Below are 25,529 nucleotides of genomic sequence, written 5' to 3' on the forward strand. Positions count from 1 at the left end.
TTGCAGTACACGGAAAGGGCTTGCATGACATATTCAATTTGATATAGATCAATATGTTACGTCCCAAGCTGGCTCATGTTTTATAACTTCACCTAACACGCGTAAAAAAAAAAAGCTTTAACAAGACTGGTGAACTATCTACTAGCTGTTTGTTTTGTAAATGTAATCATGCATGCAGCCTAGTGTCTTCTTCACATGCTCCCTTTGAGCCACAGGTTGAGTGTAGTTTCAAAGGAGTCCCAAAAAACACCAACTCCCAATTTGTCATTCTGCCTCTCCCTCCATCCCTCTCACAAACTCCCCCTCTCCTCCTCCCAGCTAATCAGAGGTGCTCCAAGCGGCCCAGCGTCCCTAAGTCCCTCCTCCGCAGCCAATCGGAGCGACCGCTAGAGGCTGTACGTCACCAGAGCTGCGTGTGATTGGCCGAGAGGCACGGGGTCTGCAGGCCAATGACCGAGTGATGTGGTGAGGTCATTATGCTTGTTGCCATCAGCTTGGCCAAACAGGAAGAGTGAAACCCCAGAGAGTAAGTTGGACCAAACGTGGAATTATGGTTCCTGAGAGAGTGACCCATATACACCGTGGGCCTCCCTGCCCGCGCACAAAACAAACACACACAGTGACACAAACACACACACACACACACACACACAGTGACACAAACACACACAAAGCAGACAGGCATGTGAACAAGCAGGTACAGGCGCTAATACACTGAAGAATACTTGACAACATGCTAACAGGCTGAAAAAAATAATTGTTAAACGCGCACACACGAGTGCACACACACACACACAAACACACTTAAACACGGGCTGTGTGCGTGTGCAACAAACACCAACGCACACAACAACTCAAGTGATGTCCCCCTGCGATTACAAAAACGCACAAAGTGTGTGTGCATTGCTGTGAAGCAGAGCGACTTGCTGTTTCTATAGCTTACAGGCACAGATGGCGAGTTTGGTCAATGATGATACAGAGCTGGCTGGTTGCGGCATTGCAGTCTGCTTGGCACACACGCACACACACACACACACACACACACACACACACACACACACACACACACACACACACACACACGTATATGCACACAAGCAAGCGGGTACACTTCTCCTTGCTACACACAACCAAGCGCACGCATACAAGCAAGCGCCTACACACACACAGCAGACGCAGTGGAGTTAGAACATGCCTGAGCGTTACATAAGCTGTACGTGTACTGGAGCACACACACACACACACACACACACACACACACACACTCTGCGCCTAGCCCTGTGCAAGCAAACACACTCACACACACTATCGGGGATACCGTGTACATTATGGAGCCTCCTGTAGCATGCAAACATATGGACGTGCAATGTTGCATGTTCCAAACATATACTTCTTTTCATTTTGCACACACATGCAAAGAGGATTCTTACACACACACACACACACACACACACACAAGCTCAGCGTTTATGTGTTTACTGTACACATTTCATGGCTTCTACATGTACAACCTGTGACTCATAAATCCATAAAATATGTCACAAACACACGCAGACGCACACATGTAGGTTGCAGAGCGAGCGGGCTCTCCAGACATCTTTCCACACCCCTCATATTGAAGCACTGCAGTGTCTGTCTCCCTCTAACTGACTGCTCATTCAGCGTAGACGAGTGTGTATTCAGAAATGTAGGGCGAGTACAGCGAGCACGCAACTTTGAGGGGTGGCTGGTTTCGTAAGGTGCCGTCGAGAGACATTAGAGAGAGAGGGGAGAGATTTAAAAGTCGGGGAACGCTTCAGAAGGAGACTGTGAGGAGTGAAAGTGTGGAGGAGACTTTCGTGGTAAAAGACAGAAGTGAGACAGACAGTGGAGAGGACTATGAAAGACAGGTTTTTTGCAACGCGGAGACGGACATGAATCATGTAAGCGACAGAAACAGTGAAGTAGAAGACAGACAGACTGGGAAAAGAAAGGATAAAAATGGAGAGGGGAGGTAGACTGAGAGAGACTCTGTGCTGCAGAAGTCAAGCTGTTTGTGAATGAGTGCCACAAATCCGGCTGGTATTAGCACCTGGAGGTACTTTTCTAAGAATGAGGCGGAGAGCTGTGGCTAAACCCCCCCAATCCCAGTCACTTTACACTAAATGCATTACGGCCACTTAACTGCTAAACAGCTCCAGGGACCTTGCACTGTACCTGACCCAACACTCTGCCGCTCTCTAATTCAAGTGAGTGTGTTTAAAAAAGAACAAACGATGGAGAGTGGGCCAGATGAGTCCAACTCCACTCTTCTATCACCCTGAACAACAGTGTGAGGTTGAGTAGATGTAGAAGAGATTAAACAGCCTGCACCTGCTGTGAGTGATGAAATCAGACATGAGTGTGCAGTGTGAGTTATAGTGTAAAGATTTGAAATGTTTTTTTTTGTCTTCGATAGATAGAACACTTCTCATGTATGTTTTTTGTACTAATTAAGGAAAAAACAAACCAAAAAGGACGTCATGCATCCACTCAGTGTGATAATATTGGCCAGCAGCTCTGACAGTGTAACATGACTTTTTATTTTAACAACTTCACACGTACAGTTGACATGTTTTTTCCTTGATGAGACACCGTGTTGCCAACTGAAGTAAATGCTTAACTATGAAGAGTCTGAAAATGACCAGGGTGACAGGTGAGGAATCCATTTTAAATGTCTTTCTTTTTCTGGAGAAAAAAATCATTTTGAGGTCTTACTGTTGAGAAATAATTAAAGTGCTGGTGGTGCAGTGGTTAGTGCGCACGCCCAATGCATGGAGGCTGTGGTCCTCCGGGCGGGCGGCCCGGGTTCGAGTCCCCCCTCATCCACTGTCCTATCTCTCCATTACAGGCACAATAAGCCCAAAAATAAATCTTAAAGTCCCTCAAATCTGAAGGCAAGACACAACGTAAAAAAAGAGAGATAACGTAGTGGTGCATGAAGCTAAAGAGTCCGCTACCCGACGCTATAATACGAATATTTGTCTTTATATCAATGCTACGTGTTATAGTGACACACTCAATGTCAACAACAAAGCGGAGAAGAAAATACCTGCCAGGAAAAACAATACTGAGGATCGCAGCATTTTGCATGCAGACAGTCATGAAACGATCGCAGGTAATAAACGCCACCTCCCACTCCCACTCCCTCGAGGTGAATTCTCCTGATGCTGCGTTTTCACATCACTCAGACTTTCTGCAGAAAAAATACCAGGAAGCTCCAAAGAAAGTCGGAGTCAAAAGTTCGGCTGTTTGCGTCCACACATGCAGCTCACCCTGAAAAACTTCACGAGTTTTGTGCATGTGTGAAAGCACTTTAACAAGTCAACGCTGCCATTTTATATAGCCTGGGCTTTCTGTCGCCCCCTTCTGGCAAAAAGAGTAATTACACAAAAAGTGTAGACATACTTTTGACAGTCAGTCATGAATGTTTTTTGGATCTGAAGCATTCTCTGAGCTCTCAGTGTCTTCAACTATAGTATCAGAAACCTTAGAGAGTAGACATTTCTTTTCTTTTTTCATCAAACGCTCCAATACTCTGAGTGGATGTAGCCGACTCTATGAAAGCTTTGCTTGTTGATATAAAATGTATTAAATGTCACCACAGTCACGAGACTATAACTCTCATAAGAAGTGAAATAAGAGATTTATGAGGTTAAGAGAGCTGTTGTTCATGTTAATCTCAAAGTCAGACACTCGAGCTTTAAAGTCTGAGTTGAGTTTTTTTATCTTCCAGTGTGAAGAAACAGAACAACACACACGAGACATTTTTAGATTTATCATAAATATGGTGTTCAGTTATTGTCTGCTTTCCTCTCTTCCACCCTGAACTATTGTTACCTAGAACAAAAACAAAAACTGATTTGACTTTTCCACTGTCATGTACTTGCAAACCCTGAAACAAAGCGGCCATTGTTTTCCTTTTGTTTCTTTATTTCTTCAATAAGAACACACATCTTTTTTTTATGAAACCTTTGTTTTGCACAGTTCAAATGTTCTCTTCCCCGACCTGACTTACTAAAAACAAGCGTCTTTGAGATGCCCTGAAGGGTTAGGGTTAGGGTTATGTAAATGTTGTATTTGTACTCTGGATGAATATTGAACACCTGTTGCACATGTTTACTCTCCTGTATTAGAACACACCTGACATGACCTCTGTAGCTTTGCAGGTGTTTAAGGGCAGATTTTTCAATTTATTTTTGATAGGACAGCTGAAGAGAGAGAGGAAACGTTGGGATGAGAGAGTAGGGGGGTGACATGCAGAAAAGGGTTGGAGGTGGATTCAAACCCACGACTGCTGAGACGAGGACTACAGCCTCCGTACACGGGGCCTGTGACATAACCACTAGGCTGCCTGGCACCCCTTAAAAAAAAATTATTACAAATATCGTTTATCCTTCAATCAATCAATCAATCAATCAATTTTTATTTGTATAGCGCCAATTCAAAGATGATATACTTTATTGATCTGAAAGGGAAACTACATTTTTACACTCTGTTGTATTTCCAGATTTGGTCCCCACCAGGACTTGAACCGCCAACACACGTCCTTACAGACTGAGCTACTGCCGCCCTACAACTGTTATCTCAAAGACACTTTACAAAGAGCAGGTAAAAGACCTCACTCTTTGGTATATCATCTACAAAGACCCAACGTTAATCCATCATGAGCACTAAGCAACATTCAGAAAACCTTCTGTTTTACGGTCCGTTATGTTACTGAGATCACATATATTTACTGTTTTTATAAGAAATATTTGTAACCTGTATGCATGAAGTTAAAATGAACAATCCTGTTATCCTGAAAAATTAATTTAACCTCAAGTTTAAAATATCAGACAGATGAGTCCCTTAAAAAAATGTAACCAGCAAAGCAAGGCAAAGGGATTCAATAAACAAACAGTGATTTTTACTGTTCATATTCTGAGAGGGGAAAAGTGACACCACTAATGACATTGTCCTTTTCATTGATTCTGACTTCAGGTTCAGTTTTATCCACTTCTACTAAATGCAGCAGTGGTGTCTATTACTCAGTAGATGGCGCCGTTTTCCTGTGATTGAGATGCACTGACCTGCAAGCATGTGTTCTTCCATGTTCCTCATTTTAGTTAACTGAGTGCAGAAGAACTATTAGTGATTGTTTGAGTATACAAAACATTTTAATGCATGAGCAGTCCTCATGCTGCTGATGTAATAATTGCACTGAATAAGTTGGAGGAGGTGTAATGATATGTATGCAGGTACGTAGGATGACAGCAGATCTGAGCGGACGCAGATCTGAGCGGACGTTCTCTCCTTGTGCCTCCCACAGATAATGAATCCTTATTACTGAGGAGGCTGCACTGCCGGCTCACTGAACCACGAGGACAATCCGGGGCCAGAAATACACTCACACGCCCGCTGCTGCTGCACAGGTACTCAACTATCAGTATGTAATCCTCCACACACACATTGACTGACTGACTAACTGCACTCAGTCAGCCAGGCGTCACTCAAATGTAAAAACATTTATTTTACATTTATTTTGGGGCTAAAGGTATTTTTTGGGCCTTTTTGTCTTTATCTGATATGAGAGCAGCATAGATTCATGAAATGTTGGGAGGTGAGAGTGGGGGGGACGACATGCAGCACAGGGCCAAGTTTGGATTCGGACTAGCGGCCGCTGCGCTGAAAACTATCGCCTCCAAACATGGGGCACGCGTCATAAATGCCAGGCTATCACCGATTCTCTTTGGGGCTTTTTATCACTTTTTTTTTCTGAGACAGGACAGTCGATAAGAGTCAGAAACCGGGGAGGGAGAGAGAGAGGGGGATGACATGCGGAGAAGGAGCCACAGGTTGGATTCAAACCTGGACTGCCCGCTCTTGAGGACTTAAGCTTCTGTACATTGGAGTTTATTGGCTCTTTGCAAACACTGTACATTTCTCTGTTGTGGGATGAATAATGGTTTATCTTAGCTCAGATGCTTACCTGGTATCCTGTGTAACATTTAGAGTCCTCATTGCAGCCTCCTTGAGATCGTTTTTTTCTTCGGGGCTCCTTGCGGCTCGTCTCTGCTTCTCTCGCCCTCGTCTTCACTGACTTTCTTCAGCTTCACTGAAACATAACGGTAAAATGCTCTTGAAAAAAATCAAGCTAGATTGGAAAACTTTCCTCAAAGCTCTGTGCATTCATTTTTATATTCGAACACTTTGATCATTTATTCACACCAAGCTGGATCTTTTTTTCAAGGTTTATTTGTGGGTTTGTTATCTTTGTTATCTTTATATCAATGCTACTGGATAACGTCTAATTTAAAAAAAATGTGGCTGGACTTCTGTGTAAGTGTGCAAACATTATATTGGATGTATTAAATAAGACATTTTCTATTTATCATGAGCCTCACCAGGTTATAAATGTCGGGGGTCCTGTGCTTTCACTGTGACCTGTTGGTGAAAGTGAAGGCGGAGTCCCAGCAGGAGTCCAGCTACAATGCATGATAATTAGCCTTCTGTTGTGATCTGGTTTCTGTCTCAGGCTCTCTGGACCGTGACCTGTGACCTGGTCCCACAGCCAGACAACAATCCCTCTCCGCTTGAGGCCAAACAGCCCGTCAATCAGCCTCCTTTTATAACAGCCCGGTTCCCTGTAAAGATCAGCGGCCGATGAATGCTTCAAACAGAATGCTGGGGAGCGGAGAGACACAGAGCGATCAACGCTGGATGTTAGGAAACATGAAATCTTTTACAGGGTTTTTAAAATGAGAAAACAGAGAGGCCGACTAAATGAGGAAGGTATTAAGAAAATAGGTAAAGAGAGGTGACGTTGTTAGTCATGGGTCATGGGTCATGTTATTAAGAACAGCACCACAGAAAAGTAAGTGGAGTATATGTAACCCCCTGAAACTGCGATTGATAAAGTTGCATGGTAAATACATCTATGAAAAAACGATATAACGTCGACTAATATTACGATCCTGTTTGTAAAGTTAAGCTTACCATATACAGTAGTTCATCTTTTTCTGAAATACAGAGCTTGTCAGTAATTGATACCAGGGTTTTTCAGGAGTTTTCTGCAAGTGTGAAAGCTCTCAGATACTTCTCCCTGGTGTAGCTAACGGACAGTTAACTTAGCTGACATAACAACAAGACTGAAACCAGGAGAAACAGCGAGCCTGGTTCTAAAAACGTTATTATAATCAGCATACAATTTCTTATAATCTTGTTACTTTAATCGTTAATTTTACATTATTTCTATTCAATAAAGAATTTGTTTGGAAGAAATATACCTTTATGGAGGTAAGGGCTAGTATATTGTGTGCTGAAAATAGCTACAAATGTGAGTTTTGTACAAAGGAAGAAGAAGATAATAGATTTATTTTACGATGCCCAGTTGTCAGGGTATTCTGGAGAGCTTTGGAAACATCTATTGCAAATCATATCAATTGTACAATTTATTAGATGCCTAAAGACACTGTTTTATTGTATGAAAATAACAAAAAGAATTGAAACAGACGATTAACCTCTTCATACTACTTTGTACATTTAATATCCATAATTTAAAATTCAATAAATCTCACCCACGCTTCACTGTATTCATCACCGAGTGTTAACATTTTATTAAGACTTTAAATTGAATTAACAAGAATAAATCTATAGCCTCCATACTGATTCAAGATGTATTTAAAGACAAGACAATATTTTTATTTGGTTTATTGATGATTTGTAAACAGGTCTTCGTCTGTTTCCTTATCATTTTTATTTTAATGTGATCTATCCTTAATTACAACTAAATGATTTCTCCTGATAGTTCTGACTTCTCATGGGAACGTTTTTGTTCATTGTCCTGAATGATGATTTCAATAAAGTTTATATTAAGGGGGGAAATAAAAGAGCGGTAAATTTCTGGAGGCTCCGCTGGTTGCCTGGCAACCACACAATAGTCGTTTCCACACTTTTGTATTTTGTTTGATTTATTGTGTAACATTAAAAACATTGATTGGTGAGCTTTAGGCTCTAAAGTCTGCCAGTCCCTCTAAAGGTTTGAGGTCCTGGCAGACTTGAAGGCGAGGAGGATAGCTGGTTCTCAATGTTTGATTAATTAATTGAGATAATATGTCTATGGAGCAAACCGTCACCTGGCTGTAGCAACATGGCCGACGATATGGGCCACAGGAGGAAAAAAAGAAAAGAAAAGTAGCCTACTTAAACATCATTTATTTCCATTTAATTACCTTCAGTGGGCATTTTTTCTTCAGAACATGTTTCCAGGCGGCCTGACATCCTAGACAAGTTATGAATATGAGTTTTGTTTTTTATGTAAACAATCTGCAGGCCTTAACCTTTGGCCTTAACTCAATTATCAAACAATCCCGCGTCTTTCTCTGACAAATCTCGCGAGTGTTTGTTGAGCCCTGTCCTGAGCCGTAGATGTTCTTCTCAGATCTGACAGCAGATGGAGTCAGAGGTGCAGTGAGAAACTATGGTGAGAAACAACGAGTGATCAACTTATTCTTGCAATATTAAAAGGTCGATAACTCGCCTATATATATATACATATATATAAAAACAGGAAGTGGAAACTCAGCTCCTCCTTGTATTCTTGTTTTAATTCGTCATTTTTGTTCACTTCAGAAGTTAGAAAAACAACATCAGAAATGTGTAGGGCATATTGTTTTGGATGTGTGAAAACGGAAGTATGTACAGGCTGTTTCAGAGGCCTTTTTTTTGGCTTAAGTCAGCAGCTTTTTTCATATTAATAATTCAAGGATTCTCTCTAATATGAAGATCTGAAGGTTTCCCTGCTCAATTATGATTTTTAACGGTTAAATGGAACAAAAAGCAGCTTTATGAAGCCTTGCATTGACACTAATATGAAGATCTTTTAGTTCTCTGTGTGAGGCGTTAACCCCGTGTGGAGCAGCAGCAGCGGCATCACTGAACAAACTGGTGAAAAAGAAGAAGAAGAAGGCCAGCTCTGTTTTGGGCAGCCCTCCCCTCTCAACCCTGTGGAGGTGGTGGGAGACAGGAGGAGGACGGCGAAGCTGTTATCTCTCATGGTCAACATTTCCCACCCCCTTCATGGCACTGGAACAGCACTGGGCAGCTCCGTCAGTGACAGGCTGCTCCATGAAGGAGAGATACCAAAAGTCCTTCCTCCCAGGCAGACATTTTAGTCAAGCTTGCTCCCAGTACAACAGTTAAGAACACTCCTAAATAATTAATAATGTATGTGCAATGATAGACCCTTATCTGTTTTACAGCATTTTAATTTGTGTCTTTTCTTAAAAGCCTAACCCGGGACAAGGACTGCAAACTAGCCTCGGGAGAATAAGTCCTATATCTATATGCATTGCATTGGTCACACTTTAATTAGATGTTACAGTGCGACAAATAAACTGATACATCAATAATAACATACATAGCTATTCTCGTGTGCACTGTATTTCTCTTCAATGTGCAATACTCATGCATCACCTGCATCTCTTCAACTGAAACTACTTGATTATTTATGCACCGTGTACTTTTTCTTTTCTGTTCATTCTCTGGATGTGTGGAGGGACTTCTCCCTGCTCTCTGGCCTTTACTGACCTCGTCCACATTGCTTAACTGTGCCCAATATTTCTCAAGAATGACAATGATCTTTATTAAAAGCAACATGAGAAATTCTAACATACCAGAAAGAATACCAGGAGATGATAGGTACCTCCTGAGAATATTTACAGTAGCAGCAAAAAAAAAAGTTGATCGCCCTTAAATGGTTACAGAATTATTCCCCCAACGTTAGATAAACTGGCTTTACATCATTAAAGAGATTCACGGGGTGGAAAGACTGACTTTGTTTTTAAGAGTAAAAAAGGACTTAGACATTGCGATATGGTCAAAAACTAAACAATATTTGACAGACTAAAAAAGGTGCTGGATGATTTGCCGCACTCATTCTAATAGACAGGACAGAGGATAGAGTCTGGCGCCCCATTGTAATTTAATTAAATGTTGTTTACCTCCCTTTCACTGTCTCTGACTACCATGTGTATTAACAAATGCTGGGGCGCCGGTAGCCTCGTGCTTACTGTGTGCACCCCACGTACAGAGGCTGTAGTCCTTAAAAGTAGGCGGACCAGGTTGAAGTCCGACCTATGGCTTCTTTCCCGCATGTCATTCCCCTCTCTCTCTCTTCCTGGTTTCTGACTCTATCCACTGCCCTGTCTCTAAAGTAAAGGCATAAAAAGCCCCAAAAAAAGAAAATCTGTATAAAGACTCCCTGGGATTAATGTTGGGTTATGACATGGAAATTGAACATGCCAATGTTGCTGCTGTTGTTTATTTAAAGAAATTAAAACAATTTTAAGTGTTATAAATATTTGAAGAGAATAGATTGAAATCCTCATAATTTAAGCAGCCTTACCCCCTCTCAATAAACCGCAGAGCGGAGCCGATTCTGCCCCTCTGATCAAACCCAAACCAGGAGCAGAGAGATCCTGTGAGGGGGCACAAACAGGAGTCTGATTCAAACCATGAGATGAAGCAGAAGATAAACTCACGTCCTGTATGGAAGAGATTTGCCAGTCTGGTGAGTAATCAAAACTCTCATGTCGGCCCAAGTGAAAACATGAGGTGGGTGTATCTCTGAGGTTTCATGTTGGAGACAATTAGTATCACAATTAGTCAGGTTCACAGGGTAATACTGAGTAATCATATTAAAGAGCTGAAGCCAATGAGATCCACTGCTGTACTCAGGGACACCAATGCAGTGCTGAATGTAAGAATAACTACTGCTAAGATGAGGATATTTGTCTACAGTTGAAAAACAAAGTGACAAGGTTGTCCTCGCACAGAAAGTCGACACAAACGCCCCCTGAATTTTTCTCTTTGTCACAACCAGATCTGATCCATCAAGGTATTTTTCTCGCAGACAGGGACAATTAAATCCATCACGGGCATACTGTGAGCCGAAGTGAAAACGCTTGTCCCCACACACACAGCTTTTCTTTCATGAATTGAGGCTCAATGTAGCAGAGACAATCACCCCCATGATTCCTCAGTGAAATTGCCTATTCATATCAAAAGTGAATTAAATGAAAGAATGACAGAAACACAGACTTCCATTTTGACCTTTTTTTAATGAACCCTGATTATTGTTTAATTACAAATGAAGATGAACAGATAGAAGAGAAACAGAAGTACAGGCGGTTCCTCCATGATAAAAACAAAAAGTCTCCGCCCCTCCTCTGGAGTGACAGCTCACCGTCGAGGCGGACGAGAGAGGAGAGACAGAGAGAGAACATTACAAATAATACATGGTTAAACAGTACAAAGCTCTTTTTTCTTACACAATCCTCCAAAAATTGAAAAAAATAAAATATATACACAACATCAAAAAATGAAAACAAATGTTTCTTCCCCTGCTGTATATCATGCGGGGATTACGTGACCCTCCTCTTTAACACGGTTATAAAATCAGCGTGAGTACAAAAGAAAAAGAAAAGACTGCACTGGAGCCAACTGGTTGAAGTTCATGGGAAAGAGTGCAAAGTGGAACAAAAAACTCACAGAAAAACCAGTCGTTCATGAAGAAGAGAGCGGGCCGCAGCGAGAGGGTACAAAAGAATCAAAAAGTTAATAATATAATAATTACAAGAGTAACAGTAATATGTCTGAAAAGTAGAGGAGAAAAGGATCAGAACTAAGTCAAAGGCTGAGATGTCAACCCAGCGGGGAAACAGTTATTCTCTTGTTATAGTAACACCACAGGTAAGGCAGCGCAGGTGTAACGTTCAGGTACACGTGGTGGATGATCTATGTCTTTTAAGTTTCCTCAAGTGTTTTTTCACCAGGCTCTGTATGTAACCTCCGCTGACGCTGGATGACTGATATAAGAAGCGGAAGGAAGAAGCCAATCACAAGGACAGATTTTAGAAAGTTGGTAAAAAAAAAAGAAAAAAAAAGAAAAAAAGAACCTTTTCAAAACGACTGTGTGTGTTTAATCCACACACAAGACTGGAGCTGGTCTGAGGACCGAGGCAGGGACTTTAGACTATCTGGCACAAAGTGTATTCAATAATTGTGTATGTGTGGAAGGCTGTAACCATAGAAACCACACACTCGCACACACACGCAGCTCAAAATGATCGAGTCAGATTATGGGAAGTCCCTCTTTCTCCACAGAGGTTTGTGATGTCATTTCCTCTGTGTGTGTGTGTGAGTATGTGTTCTGTGTAATTGTGTTTAATAGTGTGTGTGTGTGTGTGTGTGTGTGTGTGTGTAAATGTGTGTTTAATAGTGTATGTGCGTAGTCTCCATGGTTTGCCGTCTACTCCGGAGAGACTGTGGGGGCGTGTGATGTCACGTGTGATGTCATGTTTCCCTTTATTCTAGCCACAGTAAAGCCTCACTCTAACCAGGATGGTGTGTGTGTGTGTGTGTGTGTGTGTGTGCAGGGTTAAGGCAAGCCCATATGCACTCTGATCACACAGAGTTGGAGCTGAGTGCAGAGTCCACTCTCAATCTAAAGTCCAGTCATATCAGGAGAATCTGAGTCGTCCAATCAGAATCAGTCTGCTCTGAACACACGAGAACGGTCCCGTTACATCCTGCGCCTCCACCGTTTTTTTTAAGCACGTGGGTGAAACTGTTGCAGACGGGTGGGGTTCATTATTTCATTGACAAAAAGTGTAATTCACCTGTGACTCTGTAAACCCCGCCCGGCTGTGACTCTAGGTACGCTTAGACAAACACACCTACTGACAAAGTTAGGATGACTTGACTGTTGTTGTTGTTGTTTTTTTTTTAAATCCTCCTTCCCCTGAATGCACAATAACTGTTGTTTTATCTTAACAATATAAATATAAAACTCTGACACTGGTGGGCTTTTGTGGCTGCAGCTCAACGGTCGAGAGAAGGCAAGGGTGAGAAGGCAAAGGCTGAATTATACTGGTATTAATAATAATATGCCCGTTAGAATATATACACATCTTTACCGTTAAAAATAGCAGGATTCTCCTCGGATTTGTATCAAATGACCATATTGAAATATAATATTTGAATTCAATATATATTTGAATAAAATATATATGTGTAGATTTACTTTTTTTCTCTCTCTCTCTTTTACAAAAAGACGAAGGCATGTCGGTTGTGTGTTGGTGTCAAACATTTTGCTGGGGCTGATTCATAAAACTCAGGTTGGCTTAGAAAAAGGCACAATTTTATATTTTCTTTGTTCGTTAAAATGGGCTTTTTTTTCTCTAGTTAAACAGATTTAATAAAACATTGTAGTAAAAATAAGTCGTTTATCGATATCTCAGTGACGGCTTGCCTGAGTTAACCTTGATGCTCGACATTCGTTACACGCTCCCCTAAACAGTCAATCACTCGTTTCTTCCTTGAAACATCACATGGACAGATTATAAGTCCTAGGATCACTGCAAATGCCCCAAAAAAAGAAAATACTGTCCGAGTCTGTACGAGGCACGAGCATCAAAAAGAACAAGATGAAATAAACAGAGGGGAATGAAGAGAGCGGTTGATCTGTTTGTTCGAGGGAGAAAAAAACACGACGATTACCCCTCCAAAGATTGTGCGAAGTCACGCTCTCTGCATCCTCGAGGCTTTGGGTCCACACACACACACACACACACACACACATCCAGAGACAAGTGTGTGTAATTACAGCCTTACGAGAAGCTGCTTCCTCACTCCCTCTACAAGTGATGAGAAAAGGAGCAAAATAATCTGGCACTTTCCTCGGAGGGCCAGCTGTTTTTTTTTTTTCTTTTTTCTTCTGTACATTTAAAACCAAGTCACATTCTCCGGCTATCAAACGTCTCTGAATGCCACGTGAGAGGTCAGAGTTCATCTTGATGACTTGGTTGGACTGTTCTCAGGATCCCTCGTTCAAAGTCTTTTTACACTGTAGTGATGAGCTGAGGATGAAGCCGTCTCGTGGTGTCCGAGCTGCTTCCGGGAGAAAAGACTGATTGGAGGGTTCTTTCTAATCACCTCTTGAAAGGGGGGAAAAAAAATATTCCTCTTCATCTCTTTAAGATCCATCGGAGCATTTCATTCCCTCTCACTGCCCTCCATCTTGTAAGTGACTGCATGCTGATGGGTGCAGACAGAGAGGCACTTCTGTAATCTCTATCAGGGCTGGTAAAAGTGTTTCTTAGTAACGTTAGGATCTGTCTGTCTGTTAAGTGTGAGTCCAGATGAGGAAAATAATGGAGGGGGAAAGAGGAGGAGGATGGCTCACTAACTTCAAGTGGGCCAGATGTGGGGGTGGAAATTAATCAAATCCACCACTGTACAAGTGAGACCGAGTTTTTACTCTTAAGGGGATTTGTTTAACTGCGTCGGATGAACAAATTGAACCTCTAAAGATGCAAGCGGAGACACAGGTGTGAGTTTTATGGCCTAACTGGAACGATGAGAGCGAGGAGGCGTTCAGAAGGCCCTTCCTAAAAGATTTGAAGAACTCATTCATTTAGTTTGAGTCCAATGTAAATACACAGGTTCTCTGCTGCAGCTTTTGGTGTCTTTTGTTGCAGTGGGACAGAGGCTACATAGGCACACATGTTTTTATAGTTTTATATTGACCATCATGTCCAGTGACTTCTTGAAGACCACCAGAAAAAGGAGTTCAGGCTGTGAAAACACCTTCATATTGTTCATTACTATCTCTTGAATATGTAGATGTATGTTGGGAACAAATTGAGATTTCTGTTATTTAAGAAGTTCACGGTTTCCACCAAGAAAGTTTACCCCACCAGGCCTAAGCTCCTGGTATTTTTGTTTGTTTGTATTAAAATGTTTGAAAACTACAGTTACCAAGTAAGAAACGTATGTTTAATGGTAACAGAGACTGTTGGTTAAAAGCTGAATGAGCTTAAGGAAACCTTTAAGTCTGATCACTGATCTTTACTCTTACTATAACACGTGAAACTGCTGGGGCTGGATGATCAGTAAAAAGTGCCCAAAACCTTCCAACGATACATCATCATGTTCAGATAAACACTGAAGAACAATGAATTATATTTTCATTATCACTCAATGTCACTTTTTCAGACGAGAACATGTTCTGTTTACGTTTGCTGGACTAGGAGCCACAAGGCATTATGGTCTATGTAAATCTATGAAGTGTTTGTGTAAGATTCAGAGAGCTGTGTTTGTGTCTCGGTTTCATCCACCCCTGTATGTGCACGTGAAGCTCAGCAGCCCGTGTTTTCCAGAGACAGCTGCGCTGTAGCTCTCTGCAGCTCTGAGCTCGCTCTGCGCTGGGTGGGAGGCGGCGGTAGCATCAACCCCAAAATAACACCTCCTCCTCGTCCTCCCCCGTTCTCCATCTCCACCCCTCTCCTGCCTACCTCCTCTCTCTTCCCCTCCACCACCTCCTCTCCGTCAGCCCTCACTTTCTTGTCCTCCGCCTCGTCCCTCTCTCCGTCAGCCTCCATCTTCTGGTCCTCGCTCCAGCGGCGTTTGAAGCGAAGTTTGAGCGGGATGCAACGCGTGCCTCCGGGGCTGATGGGAGATGCCTGGCCCGGCTCGCTCTTCAGGGCGAGCAGAGGGAAGGCTAGGCCGCTGCTGCCGATAGGAGTTGCGGGAGTCTTGAAGACCTCCTCGTCATCGTCAGGGTCTTCCTCAGGGCTGGTTTGTGGAGGGGCAGAGAGCCTGATCCTGTTTCCGTTAGCTCGGTGATGGTTGTTGAGCTGATGATGATTGTGACGAGCTGTCCGGGTGAAGATGTCCCCTTCATCATCGTCAATGTGATTGAGCTCCTCCTCCTCGCTGATGTCGGTCACCTCCACCTCTTCTTCTGACTCAATATCTGATATGGGCTCCACCTGGAGAGAAGAAACATTTTACAACATGAATATTTATACAACTCTCTGACTGGATCTTCTTTAAATGTTTGAGGGTCAATTATGATACAAAACAAATTCTACATTTTCCAGTTTGAGTCTGCAGTCTCACCTTAATCTTTGGAGGCCCTGCGTTGCTTAAATGAGCAGACCCTATGAACGGGGATGACTGGCTGGAGGAGGAGGATGAAGAAGCAGCCAATGAGCTCCCTGAATCTCTCTGTTTGCGCCCCAATGGAGGCGGCTGCAGCTTGAACTTGAATGGTGACGGGTGCTGCTGCTGCCCCTCCTCTCCGCCTCCTTGCTGCTGACTCAGCGGATGTAAGAGCGGCAGGGGTGGGCCGTGGAGGTGATGGGCCGCCGACTTCTCCAGGGACGGGCGGTGGGGCTGAGGGATGACGATGTTGGGGTAGTGGAGGAAGGCTCGGGGGCTGAGGTGGTAGTTGTAGACGGACTGGGTGTGAGCCTGCAGGTAGTGCTTCATGTCCTCCGGGTTGAAGGAGAAATGGGAGCCCAACATGGGGGAGGACATGGAGGGGGATGGGGTGTAGGCGAGGTGGGGGGTGGGGGTCATGGATAGGGCTGGGGAAAGAGTTGGGGCCAGGAGACCTCCAGGACCAGGCAGGGGGGACACAGGGAATGGAGACATAGGATCTTGGTGGACTCTGTGGGAAGGTCTGGGGAGCCCAGCAGGATTGTGGGCCCCACCGTAGACCCTGAAGAGAGAATCATGAGGCAGACGGGGAGGCAGAAGGCCCCTGAAGCCCCTATCTGGCCCCACGCCTCGCTCTTCAGCTCCCACAGCCTCCTCCAGCTCAGAGTTGGTGGAGGTGCCGTCGCTGCAGTCGCTCACAGAGCCGCGGGCCATACGGCGAGCCACGCTGCTGAACATGCCGGGGCTGCGCAGCTCCTCGCTGGAGGAGAGGATGTCAGAGGGCGTGGAGGGGGGGAAACGGAAGTGAGAGCCTCCTGTTGGTACCGGAGGGGCACTCTGAGGGACTCCTCGACCTGTGAGACACAAGGAGGTGAGAAGTTTTAAAAACTAACAGACGAATGAGAACAAGAATCAAACTAGTACAAGGTCTAAAAATCTATCTCCTAAAAAAATTACTCAAAGGTATATCATGAAATTCAGTCATTGTTTTGACTCAGTCAACATTCATTTTTATTAAAACTGTTTCTGTTGTGTTCTTTTTTCCCTTCACATACAACGCCACTGAATCGCTCCGCCTCACAGGAGGAGGTTCGTCTATAGGCGTGGAGGTGTTTCTCTGCAGTGGAAATTACAGCACAGTTCGGAAAAATTTACTTTGAAGAGGATGTTTGGAAAATGATGCCAGAAGGCTAGATAGAGCTCAGAAGTATGCATGCTACATCTAAATATTTGATAACTTGTTTATTAAGTTGTTTAACTTGGACAAAGACTGCCAAATTGAACATAAAATGGATTAGCTTTGAATAGATGCTCATTTATCTTTACAGACGGTAAGTAGAGACCCCTCCAGACTGAGACTTTGTATTAATCCACATGAAGCTGGTAAAGCAGCTACAAGCTTTGAGGTGATGTTATGACTCCGGCTCTCTGTGAACTAAAACAAACGGATTAGAGATTCTTCTATATCTCTCATTGTGTCTATATACGAGGTTTGTTTTGGTTGGTGAGATATCAGTTTCTGAGATATACAAGTTTTTATTTTGTATCGAGCCAGTTGTTTAAAAAAACAAACAAACATCAACAGTGTGTGCAGGGGATGATTGAAATATGTGTTTTTAGAAAGAGGTGCTACTGTTTAGAGCTGTGGCTCAGTGGTAGAGTTGGAAGGTCGGGGGTTCGATCCCCAGCTTCTGCAGCCACAAGTCTGATGTGTCCTTGGGCAAGATACTTAAGTAACTCCTGCTGCTTCGTCGGCAGCATATATGGATTAGTAACTTCTGATGGACTCTTTACACAGCAGCCTCTACCATCAGTGTGTGAATGCGTAGGTGTGACCTGCGGTGTAAGCGCTTTGAGTAGTCAGAAGACTAGAACATTTATTTTAATGCTTAGTTCTTCAGAGAAGAAACTCTGATAACTAACTGAGAACCAACTATGTGCTGGCATAAAAAACACAAGTGCCAAGTAAGAAATGTGTTTTTGTATTTTTGTAGAGACGAGCGTTTTAAACTGAAGAGAAAGGGGAAAAGTAACTAAAGAGGGTCGGTCACATGTCTCTCATAACTCCAACTATTTTACCCAGAGGGTCACAGGCCCTCAGAAAGAAAACACTCGGTTACACAAAGCCACAAATTCCCCCTCGTTCAGCCCCTCCTCTCCCTCGGTCTCCTGCCAGGGAGACTGTGGCACTGCAATAAATTCTTGGCATCCGCGCACGTGCCAGAATTAAATATTGGAAAAGTCGCTCTTACTGCCATCACAAACATGGGTTGGGTTCCTCTGTTTTTTTCCAGTGTGTCTTTGTGTGTGTGTGTGTGTGTGTGTGTGTGTGTTCTCTCTGTTTAAAAAAAAAAAAAAGCACACATCTAACGGCCATGTGTGTCGGAGAGGATGAGGGGAAAGTGTGTGTTTGTGAGGGTCTCGGCTTGTGCATCAATCCAGATTGACTTAAGTTTGTCTGTGTGTATGTGTGTGTATGTGTGTGTGTGTGTGTGTGTAACCATCGTATCACAACATGTCAGCGTGTGGGCCACATCACACGCAGACTATAATTAAAGTTTCGTGCTGCACTTCTGTCACCCAGTACCCGACACTCCATATGGGCTCTGTTTGCACTGGGTGGCCGGGACCAGAACCAGAGAGGATTTGAGGGATGGGAGGAGAGGGATAAACGGAGACGTGGAACAATAACGTCTTAAAAAACACACACAAAAGCACAAAGCGCTATACCCAGGAACATAATGCGCACACACTACACCCTAGATTCTGTCTACTGCGACTACGATGGCTTCTTATTGAGATTGGTTGACTAAATTTGGCCTGAAATCCAGGACATGAACGTGATTGAGTTATACTGAACTCAGTTCTTAGATTGTGACCAGGGCTGGGACATAAAACTGACCCGAGACTTCACCTTTAAAGATTATCCTGAGAGGTCAGACACATATGAAATCTTAGGATCTGTCCTTAAAGGCTTCTCAGAAGACTGGAGTAAAATATCAGCTCATGATTGGCTCCCTTAGCGTTCAGTGTGATGATACTTTTCAATGTGTAAATAATATAATCTCTGTTTTTAAAATGTCTGAAAGTACCAAAAGAGCTCGCAAAAGTGAAGATGTAACTTAGCTCAGCCGTCATCATGTCTTTGGGGAAGATATTGCGGCTTGAAACGACAGTCTAAACGGGGCTTTTCTCTGTCTCAAATCTTACAGCCCCTGAAAGAGTTCTTGCTACATATCCCTGTATTCGCTTCGTTAACAATCATCTTCAGGCACCAAAGAAATGAGCACTGAAAATGTCCTACTTTCAAAAATCCGATGAGACCTGAGAAAGTGCTGCTCTGAAATATCGAAACAACTCGTATAAACAGATACATCTCAGGACACTTGAGGTTTATGACTTATAACATCAGTGTGAACGTGTGCGTACCGGTGCCCATGTCGATGAAGGGGTAGTTAACCAGCACGAGTTTGTTGAAGTTGAACTTGTAGGTGAATCTCTTCCCTTTGGTCTTGTGCAGGATCCTCTTGTTGTAGTAGTATCTGAAACGAGAAAGACAGACACAGTGTTATCTACCAGTGAGTTAAACACATCATCGACAACATGTGGTAAATCTCAGATTATGACCACAGCTTGATTTCGCCAAATGTTAAAAAAAAAAAAAAACCTGTGAAATCATGATTAACCACTGTTTCTAGTATTAGGCACATTTTTCCAGCTGACTCACAGCTTTGAAGCGGCGCTGTAATTATTCAAACTGTTACCAAAATGATCAACAAATCAGTGCGGTCATTATTCTCTCATAGACCTGTTTGATCCCCGCAAGCGGACAATTAATAAAACTTAGTGGCTCCATTGGTAACAGAGTTTAGGGTTACACATAAGGTGGTCGAAAATTCTGATACTTTGATCCTTTTTGGTACTACTTCACATCAAAACGATTCAATCTACCGGTACATTATTTTAATAATCGAAAGCATAAAATTATTTTAAAAAAAACTACAGACCTTCAGTTATATTTTTAACTAAAAGCTGCTGTGAGAGAAAGAGAGAGAGAGCACTGTCTGTGTTAAAATAATTGTGCAATTTAAACAGAGTGCAGGAACCGGCCTGCTTTTTAGGTCCTAAAAAACAAGAAAAAAACAAATATTGGGAGCCTAGGACTTGTCTGCTAGTGGCATACCTTTGTTGGTGGGTGTGTTATTGAATTAATCTTCCATTTCATTGTTTCCATTCAGAGAAAAGAAGAGTGTAAGATGCCTCAAATTAAGATAACACTGAAAGCAAAAGACAATCATGATCTAGGACACACCTGTTGTTGCTTTGTTCTTTTAGTCAGACCATTAGTCATGACCCTGATCAACCTGTTGGCTTAAGTGTTGATTAGTTTTCATTTGCAGCTCAGTGGGTTTGGCTCCCTGGAGTAAGAGAACAAGAACAAAACTCTGAACCTTTTTTTGTAAAGGTTTATTTGGGGGATTTTTATGCTTTTATTTAAAGAGATAGGACAGAGGGTCAGAAACCGGAGAGTGAGAGAGATAGGGACAAAATGGGGAATGACATGCAGGTAAGAAGCCACAGGTCGGATTTGAACGGGCCACCCGCCTGGAGGACTGAAGTGTTGTGAACCTGCAAAATATTCCTTAATCTCTTCAAAACATGCTGACAGTTTTATTTGAACTGTTACTAGTAATTGCTGCACGTTGTCAGAGTTTATGATAAAATAGGAAATGAAACATCAGACGCGATAAGAAAGCCTTCACTGTAAATCTACATTAGCAAACAATTAAACATCCTGCACCCAATCTGGACACACTGTTACATTCAAACTGGCTGTGTGATTACTTAAGGATGTGAGCGAGCTGCTCTGATTGAGGCTTACACAGGCGGCTCCATTAGTTAGAGTGCATTAGTCATCGTCGACACACACAGAGCGATGTAGAGGAGTGAATAGCGAGCCGCTGACAGCTCATCTAAAAGATAAAATGGCTCCCTGTGACTCACCAATAGCCTCAGGACAAAACCACATTCATATTTTGTTACATAAAAACTTCTATGTCAGAGTTTCTCATTCAGATGAGACCGGCCACTTCATTCTGGGGATGTAAAATGTTATTCATTGTTTCCGGGAGAATCAAGCTGAGGGGAGCTCAGGTGAGGATTCTGATCGTAAACATACAGATTTTCTTGAATATGAAGTAGTTAACATGTCTCCAACTGTTAGGCCCCGTGTCCACCTAGTGTTTATTTCTAAGCGCCAGCTTCTTTTTGCAATTGTTTTCAATGACGATAGACAGTCGCAGCAGAAAGCAGCCGTCTGTAAAAACGCAGCGGCAATCGTTTTTTCTTCCGAGCGCTCTGACTTTTTTGAGCTTTTTTTTTTTAAGTTGAATATCTTTCAACTTTTCAGAAAGGCGCTGTTGACGTCAGCTGCACTCTTTTCAAAACATGACATTCCCTGTATTTTTTCCACATCGTCTTTGCTCCGTGTCTGATCCGGAAATAAATTATCTCAAATATAAAACATGCAGTAAAAAGTAAGGGAGCAATGTCGGTCATACAGCAACTGTTGTCATAGAGACAGGACGGTTGGACGTGCAGTGCTTTTCTTCTCAGCGCACAAACGCTTCATGCAAGAGCTTGGGGCCTTAGTAAGCAGAATATATAAATATACATGTATATAGCTGTGAGAACTTCTGTTTGACATATCCATCCTCTGATCCATTTTCTTGAATCCATCCATCTAACAGGATCAATATTTATTTCTGTCCACATATGTAACATTAATGATATAACACACACGCTGGGAGGTGATTAATGTCCACACAAACCCGATATCCCGACATTAAATTAAATTCTTTCTCTCCAAGTGGGATTAAACCAATTCCAGGAAACAATTGCAAAATGCTTTCTATCTTTGCCAAGTCAAAATCCTTCCTACCGGACCTTTCTGTGCCTCTCCACAGCGCCGCAACCACAACACACACTATAAATTTTTTAAAAATCGTTTCAGCCCCAGAACATCGTCAACACGTAAACAAGATACGATTCTTTCAGTGCAGGAAAATATTGTCTGGTAAAGTGAGTCACAGCAGCAGTAGTGACAGTTGAAAAAACACAATAATGGTGGATGTAATATTTGTCACAATGACGGGAGCTGTGCCCAGCTGTTCTCTGCCTCAGTGTGATCGCAGGATTAGTCACTGGTGTTTGGTTCAATAGAGAACAATGCAGAGCAGTAGTGAGTGAACCAGGAGCCTCATCCAGCCCCTTAATGACTCAATGAGTGAAGGGCCTCTTCTGATGGAGATGAATACTACGCACGCCCACACTGTCACGTGGACTACGGGCACACAAAAACAGGAACACACACAAAGGAGCAGGCAGATGAACAACATGCAGCAGAGCTCAAACACACACAATGCACGCAGGAAACATGGAAGTCATGACTAAACTACTGAGCTTCAACAGGAGATTAGACATTTCCAGGTCCTAACAGTGATCATGCAGCAGTGATCAGATCATTCAACTTTACAAACAACCTGGTGCCTTGTTTTAACGCAGCTACAATTCATTTATCAGACGCTTTTATCCAAAGAGACAAACATAGGAGTAAGAAAAATGCAAGCAAGGATCTAGAGGAGGAAACAACATCAGGAAGTGCAAACAAACAGCTTTACGTCTGACCGGACACACAGGTGCTGACAGAAAGTGACCAGTAGCAGAGCACAACATCGACAGCAGAGAGTTCTAATCCGCATCAAAACCTTCCTAAATATCGTCATCATCAATATCAAACAAAACCATAATCATCGTCGATAACACTTCCCCCTCAAAGTCCAGTTTGTTTGACGTCCTCACCTTAAAAACATCACTGAAGATCTAAAGTTTTTTATTTAAAGCTTTGGTAATTTTTGATACGACTGATTGTTAAAATAACTACTCCTGGTGGTGGTGTCGAAAAGTATCAAAATTTATCGCAAAAGATGCAGCATATTAAAGTGAGGGTGAAAATAAGGAGGACATGTTTATTATCCACGCACATCGACAGCATTGATGAGCAAGTGTTAACATTATCTGGCCCGTGCAGTAAAAGCTGGAGGGACATAATGTTCACAGCCGGGTGGAAAGATGGATGACACTGTGAATGAGTCGGGCAAAAGGCACATGCATGTGAAATATACAAACACACACACACACACACACACACACACAGTATTGAGTCAATGTGGAGCACAGCCTGTCTCACATCCTGGGCCCAGGCTTGCTTCAGGCCTCCTGCTCTTTGAAGACCATTTGAACTTCCTTCAAATAAACTAGAAAGGACTTTGACTGTATAGACTCGACCTCTTATGTATTTAACACGCGCAGATAGATGTGTGTGTCTCTAAACACACACACGTGTACCACTGCACTTCAAAGACGCAGAGAAGCATCAATCAAAGACTTCACACATGACGGAGAGAGAAGCTCCATCTAAAGAGTTCAGAATTAATTAACAGCCTTTCGTTTATATGAAAGGTTTACAAAGCACAGAAAAAGACGTTTGGCTCCGGCTGAACTAAGATGTGAAACACTAACTGAGACCAAGAAGAAGAAACATGTCCTGCATTAACCTAGTCGGTAAATTACTGCGACACCTCTGTGTGGGTTTATACATCATAAGGAGGATACAGCTGTTAACGAGCAAAGCATGATGTGGAGAACTTATTTCTGTGCATTAGAGACTGATTATATATACGCTTCATTAAACTACAGATTGTGGCAATTATTCCACAAGTTGAATCATGACTTACAGACCTAACTCAACAGTATGCACATCTGAATCGTTGAGTACAGGGTGCTGGACAAAAAGTCCGGGCCGGAGTCTTTCATCAGACATGAAGGGCGAGGGCCCCGAAATGTCACATGTGGTGACACATTTCATTAAATGTAATTTGAGCAGCTTCTGGTGTGTGGACTCAGTTAAAGCAACAACATGCAACTTTTCCACCTTATAAAATAGAACTTTCAAAGTTGATCTAATAGTACAATCACTTCCAACAGTGAGAATGGGGTCCATCCCATCTCCATAGAGCGCCCCCGGTCGCTTGTGTATAACACTATGTAACTTCGGAAGCGAGTCAAGGTTCTGCTGGCAGCTTTGCCCAAGTCTCTGTGCTGTTCATTCAGCATCAATACATCGAATGACACTTATCAAAGCCGGTTTATTTTTAAATAATTTTATATCTTTGTCATGGATTTTTATCTGCTTATGTTTGTTTTAAGTCTCTGGGAACAAAAAGTAGAAGCCCCTTTAAATTAATCTTATACAAAGCCATGTGGGAGAACCGCTCGTTGCTTAAAAATCAGGCAACGTTAGCGCCATCAAGGTGATTTAAATATTTGTTGTCAGCTTCTTAAAAATGACACTGTGGACAGGTAAAGGTGGTGCATTGCTAAATAACAGGGAATTAAATGTATCTTTCAGCTACACTTTCTAGAAACAAGGTTATTGTGTGCACAAACAAACGTCTTGGATGAAACTGGTCAAAGTGTTGCATTTATATTTTGTTCAGTTTACATTCCATCTGTTGCACAGTTCGTCCTTATGTAACGATGTTAAGTCTGCGTTGTCCCTGATAAATGAAGCGTATAAATAAAACTACAGTAATATATTACATAAGCATCATATATAACTCAGGAGTACAGGCTCTCATTCTGATCAATAAATGTGATATCACACTTATTCCCATACAGGTTCAGATGAGGTTTGTGTCTTTAAATATGCAGTAAGAGACAAGAAAAGCTTTTAGCAACAAACAAGACACAGATGGGCTGGAGGAGGGCTGACATATAACAAGGTGTTAAGTGTACGTGTGCGTGTGTGTGTGTGTGTGTGTGTGTGTGTGTGTGTGTGTGTGTGTGTGCGAGATGAGGCTATGTAACTAGTCATCACCATGGCAAACTATAACCCACACCAACCTACAACACAGGAGGCGACACTGATGGCTAGCAGTGTGTTTGTGTGTACATGATTATGAGAGAACAGACTGGCAGCTAAATAAAACTCTGCAGCATCCCACATGTGCTCTGTGCATGCTCAAGGTGTTTGTTTCTATATCTGCTGTCACCCTGGAGTATAAGCACGCAGCGCAGATGCACAACTCACGACAGAACAACAACAACAATTATTCTCGCCTTTCACATCCAACTTCTTTGCATCTGATTTCCAATTAATCTCTTAAGCAGTTACAGAAAGGTTACCACAACATCTACCGGTATGTCTGACACCTTTTCAGGACAAATTTGCAAAAAACGAATATCTTGCATGGCAAGTTTTCAAAAAGGCAAAACTAGAATACTACCAACAGGCTCCAGGTGGAAATTTACAAGCAGAAAAATAATTTTTAAAGTTTACTTAATTTTAAGTCGTTTTTAAATGCCTTGGTTTGTCTATCTGCAGAGATTTAGACTGTAAATTGACAGCCTGTGGCTCGTAATCTATTCTGTTCCTTACTATCACCTCAAACTTTCACTGTTTC

General features: G+C 42.5%; 1 protein-coding gene and 1 long non-coding RNA gene across 2 annotated transcripts in view; one reads left to right on the forward strand and one right to left on the reverse strand.

Moving 5' to 3' along the window:
• Window positions 1-84: 84 nt before the first annotated feature.
• Window positions 85-5,428, forward strand: LOC132990668 (uncharacterized). Its single transcript, XR_009676087.1, has 3 exons — window positions 85-526; window positions 4,529-4,629; window positions 5,330-5,428. It is a non-coding gene; the product is annotated as an uncharacterized LOC132990668 (long non-coding RNA).
• Window positions 5,429-11,100: 5,672 nt separating this feature from the next.
• erf (Ets2 repressor factor) overlaps window positions 11,101-25,529 on the reverse strand; it is a 38,428-nt gene continuing 23,999 nt past the window's right edge. Inside the window, exons 3-5 of the mRNA XM_061058982.1 lie at window positions 19,435-19,547; window positions 15,964-16,859; window positions 11,101-15,833 (exon numbers count right to left, since the gene is read on the reverse strand). Coding sequence (XP_060914965.1) covers window positions 15,201-15,833; window positions 15,964-16,859; window positions 19,435-19,547 — 1,642 coding nt within the window. The 3' untranslated portion in view covers window positions 11,101-15,200. The remainder of the gene's footprint in view (window positions 15,834-15,963; window positions 16,860-19,434; window positions 19,548-25,529) is intronic.

The sequence above is a fragment of the Labrus mixtus genome, chromosome 16 (genome assembly GCF_963584025.1).
Source record: "Labrus mixtus chromosome 16, fLabMix1.1, whole genome shotgun sequence".
Classification (NCBI taxonomy): domain Eukaryota; kingdom Metazoa; phylum Chordata; class Actinopteri; order Labriformes; family Labridae; genus Labrus; species Labrus mixtus.